The sequence below is a fragment of the Schistosoma haematobium genome, chromosome 3, assembly GCF_000699445.3.
Source record: "Schistosoma haematobium chromosome 3, whole genome shotgun sequence".
NCBI classification, from domain to species: Eukaryota; Metazoa; Platyhelminthes; class Trematoda; order Strigeidida; family Schistosomatidae; genus Schistosoma; species Schistosoma haematobium.
This window is the reverse complement of record NC_067198.1, coordinates 43,513,429-43,532,022: the sequence shown is the minus strand read 5'-3', so window position 1 is coordinate 43,532,022 and position 18,594 is coordinate 43,513,429. Positions and strand designations below refer to the sequence as shown.

The window sequence follows — 18,594 nt, the reverse complement described above, 5'->3', positions numbered from 1 at the left end:
GCATTTCGAGGGGAAGAATCGCATCTCCAACATGCTTTCATTGTTGTTTAGAGTGATCAGAAGACTCTGCATTTTGTCAGCATCTTCATCAAATAGAACTATGTCATCGGTATATACTAAGTCAACAAGTAGAAATAAAATGAAATGTAATACTGAATACAATAACGCACTAAAGATAAAACAAATATTACATAGAGCAATCATCATATTGAATTAAAAACCTAAATAATATAGAACAAAATTCACGAGTAAAAGAACTAACCGTTACTAACTGATATTGACATGTTAGCGAAGCATAGGTTGACATATTGAAAGAAAAACGAATTATAATAGAGGTTGGAGTTAGAAATGAAATGCTTGCTGAAAATAACATCATAAGTTGTAATAACTGGAACGATAAGATAATGCAGGAATGACAACAACAACAACACACATAATAAAAATTGGAAAAGTTGCGAATAATCTCAACCAATATAATGTACAACTTTCCTTAGATTCAGTTTGATGTGATAACTATGATCTCTATATTTTAAATAAAAAAAGCTAACCTATCATCATCACCAAACCACCTTTCTGCATTAGATTATGTCTGTTATTTCAATTCAGACGACTTAAAAGTATTTATGAACACTACAGATACAAAATGTAAATAGAGCACTCAATATAAAAGCATAAGGGTTTTAATAGGTACACATATATGGTTAACATGATATATATATCACTAATAATGAGCCACACAATAATAGATTTAAGTATTCTACCATGGACTACGTGATTATCAGTCAATATTTGTGAATAAGTCACATTAAATAAGTTGAATAAATACTATCACACATAGTGATTTAGGGTATAAACAATACAACTACCACTTTACATTTCAAATGACGCCTAATATACAACTAGACAAATGCAGTATATTCAGAACATCTGTGTAGAATATTATTAATAGTTAAGAAAGAATGAGAATAGCGGTTAATACTTTCCATTTGAACACCATCTCGTAGAGAAAAAAAGATTTAAAGCCATTTCCAGTTAAGTTCTAATTCCAATCATATTATTATTTATTAAAGATGTACATTCGAATAAATTCCTAATGCATCTTAGTAGATAATCTGAATATAAACGTACGTTCAGTACAGTACATCAGAAAAACACCACATACACACATTTAAATAGAATGGAAGTCAGCCCAGTAGTCTAGAAGCTAAGCGTTCGCTCGAGACTGAAGCTATTGGGTCTGAGTCCCCCATGGGGATCGTGGATTAGCACTGATGAGGAGTCCCATACACAGACGAAAGAGACATCCAGTGCTTCCAAGTTTTCAGTGATGATCCATGATTCTTAATAGACAGAGTCTTTTTTTTTATTTTCTTTAAAAAAAAGTTAAAAAATTGGGAATAAATAGTTACAGGTTACTGTAAAAATGTGAACAATGCAGAACATCTTAGCTAATACAAAGTAGGTACAATGGGTAACGTTCGTCACTTAATTAATACCAAAGTTTTGAAAATGTATACATGTTACATAGAATGGTACTATCAGTGGACTTAGTAACACAATTTCTACATACTTTTAAATAATCTACAATAGTGTAGCAACTTGGTTATACAAACTTACGTGTAGGAGGAGTGACGTTCAAGTTTGCTTAATCTACTGACTGAATGTTATGCATCTGAAATCACTTCGCTTACTAAGTGACTTAGTGATAATTATTATCATTAATAATATCGAAACTTAGCTGATTTACAACAGTTTGACGCTTTCCCAAACTTATCTCCGTAATATCAGAAATAACAAATGAAATCATGTTTATTTGTAGAAAAAAAAAGAATCATCTTTATATTCTAGAAAAAAAACAAAAGAAGAGGAGTACTAGTATGAGTAGGAGTAGTACTAACAGCAGTGTAATTTTCATCTTGTTTAAATATTAGTAGTATAAGTATATGGAACATATCTGTCATATATATATATATATCCGTTAAAAACTTTGGTTTTTAGCCGACCAAAAAAATGATTGACATAATGACCTTTGGAAATAAAGGGATAAATACATGGCTTGTAGTTGAATCCCTTAAAAATAGTATTTACAGTCAGCACATACACACACACACACACATGCATAAATATGAAGGTGAATTTGATTAAATTCAGTGTTCATTATTCGTTATTATTATTATTATTATTATTATTATTATTATTATTATTAGTAGTAGTAGTAGTAGTAGTAGTAGTAGTAGTATTTAGCTGCATCGATTCTTGACATAAATTCGTAATTATCGCTTTATCGCTAGGTGTACTGCTACGTGCATCCTCTCCGGTATCAACAGATGTTGATGCTGGTCCAATAGAAACATCATCCGTTGAAGTAGCAGCATTTACACGATTTGATGATAAATTAATTGGTACTGGCCAACCATATGATATTTCTGGTATATGATGATTTGGTGAATGTTGCAATAATAATAATGATGATGATACAGATGTCGATGGACATCTTGTAAATTTTGTATCAAGAAATGTACGATGATTATGATTATACTGATGACGAGAACGTCGTGATGAACGTACTGATCGTCGATCAAGTGATGGGAAAATATGTCTTGTTTGTTGTAATGTTAATGGTGTACTATCTTCAAGACCACTGTCTGCAGGACTAACAGGTTGAGTAACAGCATGACGTTTTAAACTGAAACATGAATTACACATTGGATGAAAATCGGCATATTGAAATAATTGATTACCTTTATTTAAATCCATACAATTAAATGAATAAGGAGAAAGTATTCGTGAAGAACCATCTATATTCATAGCAGGTTTATAAGTATTAAAATCTGGTGTTAGGTGAGCTTTTTGAAATTGTTGTTGTATTTGTTCACCATGATTATGATGATGATGGAATTCATTAGTCATCATATCAGATGTGTAAGATATTTGTTTATTTAGACGATTATTTAAATAACGTATACAATAGATAATAGCAAATACAATTGTAAAAAATACTACACATACAAGAAAGACTATTATGCAAAGAATAATCCATGAATTAATTGAAGGGTTTATTATACTATTACTACTACTAATCATATTATTCTTTTGATTATGATTATGTATATTCATAGCATGTATACTATCTTGATTGGAAACAGGCCAATAAACCGAATTAATTGATATTGATGTAGTTCGTACATGTGTTGTACCAAGTAATGATGGATCACTACTACCACCACCACCACTGGTACTAGTACTAGTAGTACTGTTGATCGTATCCGTTAATCGATTAGACTTAGTAACAACATCATGATTTGTAATCAATTTCGATTGAGAATTATTATTATTATTATTATCAATTGGTATCGGACATAATTGTAATGTTGATGGATGAATACGAAATCGATTATTATTTAACCAATTATGATCTATACATTTTAACCAATTCTCATTATGATTTAAATAAATATCGGTTAAACTAACACAATAATTCCAATCAAATAGAGGTAATTTTAATAATGTTGATTGATTTCTATGATATGATATAGAGTCAATATTTTCTAAATAAATAGTCGTTAATAATTTAGGACAAGAATTTGTAAACCACCATATAGACGACGACGACGGCGGCGAAGATGACACCGATGACGACGACGACGACGACTGACTAGTATTATTTAATGATAAAGGTATAGCTAATGGATTTCTTGATAAAATTAATTGTTTTAAACTAGGTAATATTGTATTAAAATTTGGTACAGTTAATATTAAACTATGCATTCTTAATTGATTCCCTTGTAAATTTAATACTTTTAAATAAGATAAACCATAGAATACATTAGATGATAATGAAATTAAATAATTATTAGCTAAATTTAAATAAATTAAATTTGTTAAACGTATAAATGTATAATCATTTAAATGAATTAAATGATTCCCGCTTAAATCTAAATTTGATAATGTTTTATAGTGTTTCGGTATACCCCAACTAGCTAAATTAATTTGATAGAATTGATTTAAACTAAGATCTAAGGATTGTAATTGATTTAAATTAGCTAACCAACCAATATGTAAACCATAATCAGTAAGATTATAATTACGACGTATTTCTAAATGTATTAAATTGTTAGCATGAATTTCATCAAAAAATCCTTGACTTATTATACGTAAACTAGTTTGTTCAATAGTGAAACGTAGTAATTTTAAAGTATAATGATTAGATATAGTACTAGTGGTAGAAGTAGTAGTGGGAATGGTGAAAAAATGATGACGAAATTCATTAGAATCCAATTGAATTAAACCATCATATACATTAGATTGACCAACAATAGCCAATCTTTCTAATTCTAATATACATTTTGATTGAATACGTTGTTTAATATGATTTGATGATAATAATAATAAATTTGGCCATGAATTTTCAGTAAGTTGAATTTTTAATTGACGCCATAATGGTAAGCATAATATATGATTAGGCCATACAATTCCATCATTATTATTAGTAGTAGTATAATCATTTATTATATCAAATCCACAATGTTTAATATCAGATGGATAATCATTTGTGATGAATTGTGACAATCTAGTTTGATTTATAAGACAACAAATTACTGCTACTGTATTCAATTCATTACTATCATTAGTATTCTCACTATTAGTATTAATGGAACATTTACATCCTGATAAACAATTTGAAGATTGAGCAATTATCCATGGAATAAATATTAAACATAAAATAGATCCATTAAATGGAAGAATTTTTATTAACTGTATAAAAAATGACCACATAATAGTAATAAAGGAATAATATGATTACATAACTGATTAATCACCATTGATTGATTGATTGATTGATGGATGGATGAATGGATAGAAGTAACTTTTGTCAATTAACAATAAAATAGTCTTATATCAAAAATGTTTGAGACAACTGTTATCCTACGACAACGACAACGACAACAACATATTTATTCATTAATCACCGTGTGTTTTAAATTAGATCGTAAGTGAGACACGTTTGATTGTAACAACCAAAAACATAAAAAGAAGAGAGAGAGAGAGAAAAAACAAAAAGGAACACTTATAACAACACTTCACAAAAATCAACCAATCATATGAGAGGTAAGAAACTCCACCCACCCACACACACATACATATATACATAAACATTTTAATTTTAACGATGAAAATCTAAATAACCAGTCAATTAGTTATTATTCTATTCTATGTGCCATTGTTATCAATGTAAAACATATATATGGGTAGAAGTTTTCATCAAATACTACCGTCAACATTATAGGCCCTTTGTTTTGTTACAGGACAGGTCAAATTGAGAAGGAAAAATAAAATTCGGATTAACACCAATAAATAGAGAAGATAATATATGTGCTTTAGGTCATGACCCTTAAATTATTAGGGATAAAATAAATACATGTTTATAACATGTGATGATGTTTACATGAATAATAATAGTAATAATAGATCATCTCGACATAGATCATGACATCATAACAGGTTATATGAATAGGAACATGTAAACAAGACTAATGGTGTTAGGTGGAAGTAGTCGACGGAATATACTAAGTCTCGACGTCGTGTTATTTGATGTGCCTGCAATCTTTAAAGAATCCATACTTCGTCTATGGTTCGAGGTCGTGTCACACTTAACTCTACAACCTGAGATGTTACCCAAAGCTGTTGAGTAAGCGGGTAATCTCTTGTAGAATTAAGAGGCTTACAATTGACTGTTGTGAAGAAATATCTGACTCAAAGCCTCTATGTCGCGCTGCTAGGTAGTGAGGGGAAACCTAGTTAATTAGGGAGGTCGGCAGAGATTGAACTAACCCGTTACTCGGTTGTAAAACCGGATTAACTACGTTCTAAACCTCGGTATCACTAAATCCTGCAGGCTCCGAGCTGTGTATGCTTATATATGTCAATTGCATGAGTTTTGGTTTGTGTAATTTGTTTAGATAGGTATATGCAAAGGGTAAACACGTGGGTTAGCACAAGGAAAGTAAGCTGAATATCTATCCTATGTCTAATAAAATCGGTAGCCTAAAACAACAGGTCCCAGGTATGACAAAAAAATGATGGTAAGGAATACTAAGGAGAGATAGTCATCAAGCTTCCCTGAAAGAGTGCTTATATTTGTGGGTATGCCAAGTGCCAGGGTGACATTTATACGAGTGGTAATTACATAATGCATGAGAAACAGTCAGTATCAAATACATTCTACTCTCCCAGGTGGGTGAATATACCTATATGTATGCTTATGGGATTCGTGAGTGAAAAAGAGTCAATTCAATAGAGCTTTATTAGAAAAAGCCAGTGTAAGCAAATAGAAAATCATAACACTGAAAACTCTACCTTTTTTCAGGTATAATAGTTCTTCATCACACAAGAAGATATTCAACTAGGATTTAAATATAATTAGAAATCGATCTGGTCTGAAGATGAAGTTGACATTACAGTTACGTTAGAGACAATCAATGGAAATTATTGTACCTAGGTTTTACACTATAACAAATTCGTCAACAATCTTGATATTTCATTAAGGATTAAATTTCACATCTCTTAATTTCACGGTTAGCGATGTTATCACTGAACTATTGGGACCCTGTATATAATCTCATTAACTTATATATATATATATATATATATATATATATATATATATATATATATATATATTTGAATTGAGATTTCAACTCTTTTTGACTAATTTCACTTTAACTAATGCTTAAAAGTACCAGTTAACCCGGATTAAAAATGTTAGTGAGAACGTAAAATGTATAATGAACAAGTTTCCAATGAGAGTAGTTCTGTTTTACACTCATGAAACATTGTGTCTCAGACCAGACAATGTTAGGGTACTACATTCACCTGATTAGTGTTGTCTCCAAAGCATTGTTCAGACTTAAAGGTAACCTTATTTCATCGTGCTGTGGGTCAGTCAGCTACAACGTAGGACCAGGCACATATATACATCGGTCCAAGTTAACACACCTCACTAGCACAACAAGATGAGCACCAAATTCATAGGAGTAGTCACTTCAAGGATAATAATATATATAAAAGAAAGATTTAGTTAGTAGAAAGAAAGATATGACGCTATTTTAATCTCACTCTTTAAGGGAAGACAAAGAGTGCATACACTTATGCCATTGTGATCGATTCTGAGCCATGTCACCTACAGTGTCCAACCATTGGTTACGATGGTCACGCGGACCCCAATCATGTAATCTGCATTTACCAATGTGGCTCAGATTAGAAATTACTGACTTCACAAGTATTGATGCCACGTTTTGGTACTTTTGGACTCATCAAGAGTTGGCATCCACGACCAGGTAGTCGAAACCAGGACATTCAAGTATTGTAAAGAGTCCTTAACCTTTAAATAACTGAGTCACCATCTAATGATCTATACTAACTAACACCATCAGTGAATAACTATTTCATATCTAACATGATTGAACTCCTATAGTCATAGCTTCTCAATAAAACTCCAGGAATACCCACTCCATTTCCTCTTCGACATTCCCTATTGTAACCATACATTTAATAAAAATTCATAGTACAGTAAATTTATACAAATATAGTTTCATGTGATTTTCAAAGGAATTGAGGGAAATATTATTATTTTAATAAAAATAAGTGACAACATAAAAAGTAAATTATATTTTGTATGTTAAAAAACACAGTTCATTTTATTCACCCATTTTAACTTAATCAACCATGAATAAATAAAAAAAGAGTGAGACATATTTGATTGTATTATATGGTGAAGATTTGTAGTTTAGGTGGATGATTTTGGTCGACCAAATCATCTAGCTCATAGAACAAAACTCCATCAAGATTATATTGTATATATGTCATATATATTAACGTAGCTTGTCATTTTAAAATAAAATATTCTATTCAAAATTATAATTACATTTTCATTGAACCTAACTTGTTACTATTGTTTAAAAAGATAATCCAGTATAGTCAGTCAGCGACTACGTAGGAATTCGTACGTACGTACATCAGTTCAAATTATTATACCACATTAGCACATACATACAATTATCGATTCAAATCACATAGTCGTACAGGTAATAAAAGTAGAAGCACTAATCGGAAAGATTAAAGTTTGGAGATGTTATTCAAGAAGTATAATCCAGTGAAATAAATTTAGAAAGAGAAAAAAAACATATGAAGAATTCACAATATTAGAATTTGGGAGAACACAAAGAGTGGATACACTTAAGCCACTGCAAACGATTTTGAGCCATATCATTCAAAGTCTCTAACCATCGGTTGCTATCATCTCACGGATACCAACCACATAGTCTACATCGCTCACTACACTTCTCAGTCAGTTCATGGATTTGTGCCATCTTTCGCTCTGACCACATCCCTTCCCTAGCTTCTTTCCATCCTACACTATTCTATACCATAAAATATTGCACGTCGAGGTAGTCGGTGGTTGGGCATAAGTTACACGTGTCCCAGCCATCTCAACTGATCAAGTTCCACTACTTCATCAATTGATTTGAAATCCTTAACTAGTTAGTACCCCTTTCCTAACAACTGCATTACTTACTCGGTTGTCCCACGATATATGAGCAATGCTTCGAAGATACCTATGATCAAATATTAGTAACCTACGAATATCCTCTACTCTTACCGACTATATTTTACTGCCATAAACTAGGACGGAACGAATTGCTGAGCAGTAAACATGACAAACACCTCTTGAGGTAATCAATTTTGATAAAAGTTCGTCATGAGCTCTCACTCGGCCAATTGTGTTCTAGTAGGGAGCCTGTTTAAAGTACTCTTTTCAGTGACAAATGCTGCCATAGGACATCACGACCAACAGACACAAATATCGTCTTAAGGTCTAGAATTACTACTATTGTGGGGTGTTTGAATATGTGTCTATGTTCTAGGACCTGACGTAGTGTGAATATCTGGTCTATGCAGCCACATCCAGTATAGAATTGATCTTTTATTTGCCAAAAATATAAACTTTATGTAGTCGAATTTGCTTTGGTCTAAGAAACTTCATCGCTCTGTGATAATGGGATATGATAACTTGAACCGATGTATATACACACAGGTTCCAATTTGAAATTGGTTGTAATAGAAAGAAATCGCTGAAAATCTTTCCACAGTAATTTTGTTGGACAGTATTATCGTTTATTTGTTTCTTCACCCTGCTGTTTATCTTAACCTTTATTCAGATATCTTTTAACCACACTTTATGTTCTTCAGTCTTCCAGGCCTGAACTTTTATTATGTGATTTTGATTAAAAACTTATGTTTTGTTACTTAATTTTTGTTGTATGTGTCCGGACTATTGACAATAAGGTCATGTTTGACTAAGCCCACGTTCACGACGTGGCTCAGTGTGTGACTATTAACATTTGACTATCTGTTTGGTATGATTTCTGGAATCTCTGCAGATAGATATCTGATCCCATCTTGTTAGGAATATTTTTACTGATTCTCAGGTATTGAATTCTTTTGTTGTTTAGTACGCTAATTTGTGTTAGAGAAACTCTTGACTGTATAGCACAGGCTGTACCGTTTGAGGTATTTTGTATTTTTGATATTTGTCCTTAAGTTAGAACCGTTTAAACTGAGTACATAGTTTGTGTTTTGATATAATTTTATACGAGTAAGTCAAAAACGCTTCGTACGCTATACAGAAGAACGAAGTCTGAACTAATCGAATAAATTTTGGTTCGTTAGTTCTGAGTTCAATCCAAATATTGGCATTTCGGTCGTCACATTGATTGAGTCGACTTTGAACTACAATTTATATGCATAAAAGTTAGTAATACTGTTACCATTCATTTGTTCTAATTGAATTAGATGGAGTAGGGCTCAAACTCGACTGTAATAATTCCAAGAAAACCAAACCATAAAATCAAGAACTAACCACTGGCTAATATCATGTGTTGTTTGGTTGTTTAGTGCTAATTGAATTTTACTAATCAAGTTGCAATGTATTTAATGATCTACATGATTAGACATAGTGAGTATTATGTTTGACGTTAGGGAGATTAGAGTTAGTTGTATGGAAACCTTATCTGACTTAAAGTTCGTGCTAGTCGGTACTGTTTACCAAAACATATCCGGAATCTGGAGGGAATTGATGCTCTCTGATGGACTGAATCCCGTATTATTTAACTTCATGATCTGCGACGTTACAACTGAGATGTACAAAATTACTCAGTGGATTGAAGATTACTGTTCGCAAACATGTGTTATGATTGCGATGATAAGTTATTACATGTTCAAACTGTAGTACCGCTGTTATTCTTATAAAATGATTGCAGAAAAAGGTCAAAGAAATGTTATCCTTAACTCTTTCTTCATTTAAAAAAATATCGTGGGAGTAAATTCACATCTTGAGATCCCGTAACATATATATGAACAATGCAATTAAAGATTGATTTCTAACATTAATCAATCCTTAATAGTGTGCGACCATTTTCCATAGTCCTCGTTGTATAAGGGCTTCACATCCAATATGGTTTAGTTTCACTGATCACGACTTCGCACTAGAACTCTGAAAATTTCCTCCCGAAGCTAGTCACTAGTGAGAACATGACGGCTAACTTCATTGAACTTCGATTTGTGAAGAAGATTGTCTTTAAACGGTACTATATACAAAATTATTTACTAAGCGATACAAATTAACGAAAAAGAACATTCATTACCTAACATTAACCCAACCGTTGTTGCTACTTTGACGTGGTGGTCGGGCTTGCCTATCGTGATGAATCAATCGAGCTATACTGGCTAGAACAACCGTTCCTCAAGGTCCTACCATGCCAGACAGGTCAGTCGAAGAGCGATAAGACTAAAAGCAACAAACCCAAGGTCCGAAGGCAAAGTCGTATTGCTGATTGTACGGAGGTTTGACGGCAGTAAGGTGTTTCCTTCAGACAACCAGCATAACAGCGATACTGTCTTCCCACAAGAAGGGATGGAATTAGAAAAGGTCGACCTTGAAAATACACACCTCGCCTTACCCCACAGATATCCGTCTCCGGCGGTAAGGTCTCAACAAATACGGAGCTAACACAAAAAGGTCGTGCCTGACCGACCTCATACAGTTGTCCCTTGGGCACTTTGGTCACGCTCACATGTCACTAAGAACACCTTTAATTCAATTTCCTTATCAGGTACCTCTAGAAGAACCCTTCCACGATGTGAGCAACCGGGAAGGGATAACCACCCTCATACTCTTAACAGCACTCAAGACCACTGTATTCATATAATCATAAGCATAACATTAAAATAAAAAAATTTTTAAGAAATCAATTCTCGATGTATTTCAACACTGAGTATTTTTGTTTTAGTCAATTCAATGAAGCATATAATCATTTTTAAAACTGTTAATTTTAGTAAAATTACTTTTAACTAATTGTGTGTACTATAGAATGATCATTATTTCAATGTGGATAATAATGAATGAATAATTGATTCTTTTAATTAATTAGCTAATAATTTGATTAAATAATTAATAATCATAAATTGGAATGTATATGATTCTAATAACTACATTCCTCATTTAAAATGTTCAAGTATCTCCAACTTAGAATAAGATGAACTTATGGAGTAACGTGTAATGTATAAACATAGTTTCGCTCGCATATACTTAAAAGCACAAACAAGCACACATTTACAGAAAATAAGCTATCCAAGACAGTTTAATTACTGAAATACATCCGTTGGTAAACTGTTGCCTTAATATGGAAAACAATAAGCTAGTAAGTAAGAAAGCATGACTAGCAGAGTTTAACCTGTATGTCAGGAATAATGAGGCAGTTACCCACCAATGTTAGTGGATAGTTGTTGTATCTCAATTATTTAGTCTAAAGATAAAGGACTATTCAAAAGACTTGAAGTGTTTAGATTCTATCCCAAGCATAGTTCATGATCTCGTATTAGGATAAAATCAATAATTCCTTATTTGGAATCAATCTATAAATTTCACAACCAAATAAAATGTACAATTTCATTGATATGAAATTTAATTAATATTAGAAGGGTTTTTGCGGATATTATAGCAATTGTAATAGTTGAGATCATGAGTCAGTCGAAGCTAGATCACTATGGATAACCTAGAAGCGTTGGATGGCTGTTTCGTCCTATTGTGGGACACCTCAGCAGTGTGCATCCATGATTCGAACCCAGGACCTATCAGTCCAGCGCACGAGCGCTTAACCTCTAGACCACTGAACCGGTATCCAATTTCGTGGATCAGTTGAAATTAGACACTGTTGGATGCCGACCAGCTCAGTGGTCTAGAGGTTAAGCTCACGAGTGAGAGGCTGATAGGTCATGGGTTCGAATCTCGCGAAACGGGATCGTGGGTGTGCATTGCTGAGGTGTCCCACAACAGGACGAAACGGCTGTCCAGTGTTTCCAGGTTTTCAATGGTGGTCTAACATCAATCGGTTTATGATCTCAATCAAAAACCTAACAATTTCCACAACCCCTAAACTGATTAAGAGTATATATTGTAAAACTGTACTTGTACAAAGGTCATTCACTATAACACAAATGAATTCAGTATTAATAGTCTATTTTTTTTTTATAAAAAAGAAGGTTAAGCCTATATAAATATTGGTATAACAATAAAGCCCAATTAATCTTAATATGTATCTATAACGAGTATATTATGAATAATGTTTACTTGATTTATCATCGAAAAATGAACCTATTTAATAAGAACTTCGCTCACCACCGACACCATAACGATAAAAAACGATATGAGAAATACATCAGTTAACCTTTGAAAAATCTCTCTCTTTCTGTTTCTCTCTCTGTGTGTGTGTGTGTGATCACTTTTTAAAGCATGAATTTAATCAGAGTTAGAATGTTTTACTTATCAAAGAATACGTGACAAATGAAATCTTTTAAATGATTATAAATTGTACTATTCATAATGATTATGTACTTTTAAAATGAAAATGTGAACAAGCTATACAGGTAAAAAGTTTTTTGTTTTGTTTGCGATTAATTTAAGTTTTATGTAGGATTCGTCACAAAACATTAAATAAATGATAATAAATCGTGGCGGGTGTGAGGAAGATAGTCGCGCAATATCGTAGATTGATTGAAGTTTAGCATTAATACTGTTGGATACGGGTCAGTGGCTTAGAGATTAAGTGTTCACAGGTAAGATCAAAGACCATAAGTTCGATTCTCGTGTGTAGGATCGTAGATACACACTGGTGAGGAGTCTCATAATAGGACGAAACAACCATTCAGTGCTTCCAGGTTTTCAATGGTCGTTCAATATTAATGAACCATAATAATCAGAGCACTAGTTGACTAACTTTATGATTTTCGTGTAACTTAGTGAGGAGTTACGACTTGAGTTCAGACATGTAGGGAGTGAAATGGTTATCTCCAATCTTAAAAAAATAACCGTTTTCCTATGGGGTAAATTGACTGTCGTTGAAATTGTATCAGTTGACATCAAGTGATTAGTTCTAATAGTTTAACATCCGTCGTGAGATTTGAAGGTCATGGGTTTGACCTTGATAGGGTATTGAATGAGTGATGCTAAGCCGTCTCAAACTAAGACGAAATAGCTGTCAAGTGTTCATAGTTCTTGATGGTTAATCAATCGAGATCAATATGTAACAAATACAACTTATATATATCATGCGTATTGAACAAATTATTAACTAACTCACTTATCAGTGAATAGCTCATTAAGCGTTTAAAATGACTAGTACTTGGGGTTCAAATACCAGGTATCAATATTAATACATTTAGCTAATAACTGCCAAATACAACTTCATTGATAACCCTAAACCAATCGATTATATAATAATAAGAGTTACTTAAAAGAAAGATATAAGGCAAATAAACGTTTTTGTCTTCCTGGTAATTTCAAATCAGACCTTAAAATAACTGATAAAAATATTTATTTAGAACATTTGAACTACTATGTGCATAGTAAAATGAGAGTAGTTAAACGTATGTAACTTATGGGAAGCTAAACGATTGTGATATTAGTTATATTCAAATAATGCAAGTATTTATATGGATCTTTTAAGTGGTTGGATATTTTGTCAATGTGTAGAATGAGGGATGGAAGGAATGGTTCCTGTTGTAAGGACAATGAAATTCATTCATTCAACCGCTGAAGCCTATGGGAAAATACAACTAAGCCAGGGTACATGCAGTCCAGCACGAAGCCAGATGCATGCTTCATTATATATTTTTGGGTTATGATAATGATTCTTCTGCAAGTTCACCCATGGAAACCTTGTTACAACTTTTACTTCCTCTAAATAGTTAAATTAGGTCATCTTCTCAGCATCAGTCGAGCGGCAAAGCCACTACAACGAAATCAATCCAAAGACTTCACTAAACCATTCAATCGGTAGTACCGACAGGCGGTGGACGATGAAATGGATAAATTAAGATGTGAATAATTTTAAAGTTGAGACTGATAATACTAATAACCAAAATGAAAGTGGGAACAAATAGTAAACATACACAAAGATAATATGAACATTTTTTCAATATGGTTGGGCTACCCATTAATAGGTTAATGCCATGTGAAGAGATCGGAAAAACGTTAAAGAGTAAATTCATATGTACCATTGAGTTTGATACTCAACCATGTGAACCAATATATTCACCCACTGATCGCTGTTATCTAAATGACTCCAACCAAGTAGTTCGTACTAATCAATACATTCAGTTCAACAGTCAACGAATTCATAGACTCATCACTTCTTCAGAGGTGTGAGGGTACTAGGGTTTGAATCCACATGGATCCATGGGTTGCTAAAAAAACTCTGAAACTAGCATAAAACATACAGACAATAATAGTCGGTGAATTTTCCATCTAACGTAAATATTCATGAATAAAAATTAATGTTAAAAATGTCTGTACAAAAGACCATACCGCTTGATTTTAACATAATTTCCATGGTTTAAATCACGAACTGATCTTACTTAGAGTCACTGAACACCGAGAAGCATTTGACTGTCGTTTCTACCTAATAATAATCCCCTTAACAGTACACATCCACGGCACTGCATCTAAGAATGTCATCTGGGACTTTCAGATTACACATCAATACTCTATCTCTAGAGCAGTGATCCAGTACTCAATAGAGTTCATGTTTAACTTTCAACTTTTCAATAGTGAACTTATTAAAATCAGTTCATGATTTAAACTATGAAAATTCTACAATCTCTACAAATTCACTTATACTTTAAAATAATTATTTTGTTTGCAAGATATCAAAGGTATGTTTGTATAAGTAATATATTGGAGAAAAACATTTGCACAAATATATGTTACATTTTGTTTATTTAATAAATACAACAAACATAAACTGACGTCATATTTGATTCATGGATAGATATATAGTTTCTATGGAAAAAATATCGAATGAAGAGACCAACACTACTTATTTACATAAACACGTATGCCCAACGACCGACTACCTCGACGTGCTATGTTCAGTGGTATAGGAGTAGGTTGGAAGAAAGTTAGGGGCGGCCAAACCAAAACATGGCACAAGTCCATAAAGTCACTGACAAGTGGACTGAGTCATGTTGGTAGGTGTAGACTACCTGGTTGGGGACCGCGAGATGATAGCAACCGATGGTTAGAGACCCTGAATGACATGGCTCAAAATCGTTTGCAATGGCGCAGGTGCATCCACTCCCTGTGTTCTCCCAAATTCTAATTTTCTGAATTCTTCATGTCCCTTTCTTTTCCTCTTTCCAAATTTATTTCACTGGATTATACTCTTTAAATAACATCTCCAAACCCTAATCTTCCCGATTACTGCTTATAATCTTGCTACCTCTACCACTACGGGATTTGAATCGACAACTGCATCTCTGTGCTAAGGTGGTGTGGCAACTCGAACTGATGTACGTACGTACGAAGTTCTACGTTATTACTGACTGACTGATTTACATAAACAATAATAATAATAATAATAATAATAATAATAATAATAGTCATTACTAGTATTATTCTGAGTTGTTTTTACTGACATATGTCAGATTAATTGACGACATGTAAATACAAACAGAGGGAGACACATATACCTCTACACACTAAATAGAACAAATTAATGAACATAATTTACCTATCACATATTCTAACGAGACAGTATAGTTTATAAATGAAAAAGTTAATTAACAGAAATGGGAGTTCTATACAAGAAATGACAAGTACAATTACAAAAAAACAAACAAACAAATAGTCAATTATAGGAAAGTGAGTAAATTAATGTAAACTTGAATTACTGTTTAATTCAGCAATCTTGATTGGAATTCTTAATATCAATGATAGGAACTTATCCTTACCAATTTAAGCAATTTAAACCCAGTAGATCAGTGGATAATGGATTAGCGGTTTGAAGATAAATATTTCATTGTAAACATCAACACTGAGACTTAAGTACACTTAAATGATGAATTATAAATATATTGAGTTACATTGTTGAACACATTACGTACTACAGAGTTTGCTATAACGCTATATCATCAAAATAATCTGTTTAAGATGATAACATGGGACTGAATCTCCTGACGTTGCTCCATTGCCTTGTGAATTAGACCTTTAGGTCAAAGACTCTAGGTGTGGCCCCCTAAGAAAACCACTTGCTTCAGTTTGGGTACCCGGACAGTATCCCAGCCCTCACACAAATCGAATGATTTATGTGGCGCATCTATATTTGGTGCCTCCTTGTACCAATATCTATGTGTTTAAATAAATAAATGCCATTTACTTGCTTTTATTTGATAAATAGTAAAAAAATAAAAATGTTTACAATTAACCAAATTCAACTTCATTATTTCCATATCCACAATTTGTGCAAAATTCAATGAAATTCTAAATGAAATTAATTCATTATGTAATGAGATGATCAACCAACATCATCAGTAAATAATCAATAAATAAACTTAAGCATTAGGTAATTGGATATGAATCATACTCTAAGTGTGACGCTGAATAGTATCATTTAGTTACTCAGATCGAAGTAGGTAAGGTAGGGTTTGAACCTGTGACTTAGTGGCGGAAAGTCAGATGTATTAATCAATAAGCCATTGTTTCACAAAAAGATTACAATGTCTTATAAGAACAGGATTTATTTGAAATATTAAATTTAAATGAGAATTTAGCATACAGTAACTTGCAAATGAACTAAAATAAGAATTTATTACATAACTTTGGGTTTTGTATTCGTCTCAAGTTGATCTCAGTTGAGGTAGCATTGGAAATGAGGCAGTATTAGACATCTGCTTCGTCCGAGTACCAAACTCCTCAGTTGTGCGCACCCGCGTCCCCTCCAGAAACCAAAACCAGAGTTTTCAGACCATGTGGTGAACGCTTAACCATTATAACTGAGTCGGGGTCTAATGGTAAAATTTCAACTTTAATCTAATTGCGATGTAGAGTACAGAGTAAATTCCAACCTAAGTAAACTGTTAATAAAAGATATTTATGGTTTGGAATCAATACAGTATTTACAAAATTAATTTTCTTTATTTCGACTATTCAGGTATAATGAGTTTTGAAGATCTCGAGGTTTGAACCATAACACAGTCATAGGTGCTTACTGCTGGAGAAGTTGCATGATAAGATGGTACAGCTGTCCAGTGTAAACCTAGTTTACAATAGTACTTCATATGAGATCAACATGTAACGAATACAATTTACAAATGTAAATAAATCTCCATTAAATCCCATTAATTAAAATAATACGGAAACTATAAGCAAAGATGGATAATGGTTAACAGTGGAATCCAGTACGCATGTTTCGTCCTAAATGGATAACGCGGTGAGGTTTGAAGTGAACGATATTGGGTTTGAGTTCATCAGTGAACATGAACTCTGGGATGCAGGTACATCAAACTGACGAGTCCCAAATAAAACAAAACGCGCGTCAAACTGGATTCCACTGCTAAACCACCGTCCATCTTTGCTTATAATACGTGTGACTTAAGTCAATATCGAGGCAATCTATACAGGATACACGTATGCCAATAAGAGACTGATCAATTTCAGATTCAAACGAATGATACAAAATGAATTGAACATGGAAACTATTATAAAATTCATAAATAATAAGCTTACATTGAAGTTAATTAAGATACAATTACAAACTCATTGATCATATTCTATACTAAAAGAAAATACTCCATATCAAATGAAAGGAACTATTTGCAGAGAAGAAAAATAATATATTGATGATAAACACAAAGAAAATTCTGTTAAAACGTTTAGTTACAATCAAGTTACCGATTTAAAACATAAATGAGTAAACAAGCTGATTACGATAACAACAAATAATTGAGATGAAGTAAATAGAGGAGATAAGTGGCTACAACAAGTATGCCTACTTAACGAATTAAGAAAGAAAAAAATTAAATCTTTCACAATGAACATTGAATACGTTGAAAGAAAAGATAAGTGAAAGGGAAATTCAAGCTAGGATCACGATAAAAATGATAATGAAAATAGTTACACCCTTATTAACATTAAGTAGTCAATCCTGATTCGTACCATTCTTTATGATGAGATTGAATATTATTATCCGGTTATTCCAA

General features: G+C 32.6%; 2 protein-coding genes across 3 annotated transcripts in view; both read right to left on the bottom strand.

Moving 5' to 3' along the window:
* The window catches only part of MS3_00005834 (uncharacterized protein), a 138,900-nt gene that overhangs the window by 52,959 nt on the left and 67,347 nt on the right, over positions 1 to 18,594 (bottom strand). The window lies entirely within an intron of this gene.
* MS3_00005835 (uncharacterized protein) lies at positions 1,792 to 4,930 on the bottom strand. Its single transcript, XM_051213930.1, has one exon. It carries the CDS (start codon positions 4,774 to 4,776, stop codon positions 2,158 to 2,160), a length of 2,619 nt encoding a protein of 872 aa, XP_051069947.1. The 5' UTR covers positions 4,777 to 4,930; the 3' UTR covers positions 1,792 to 2,157.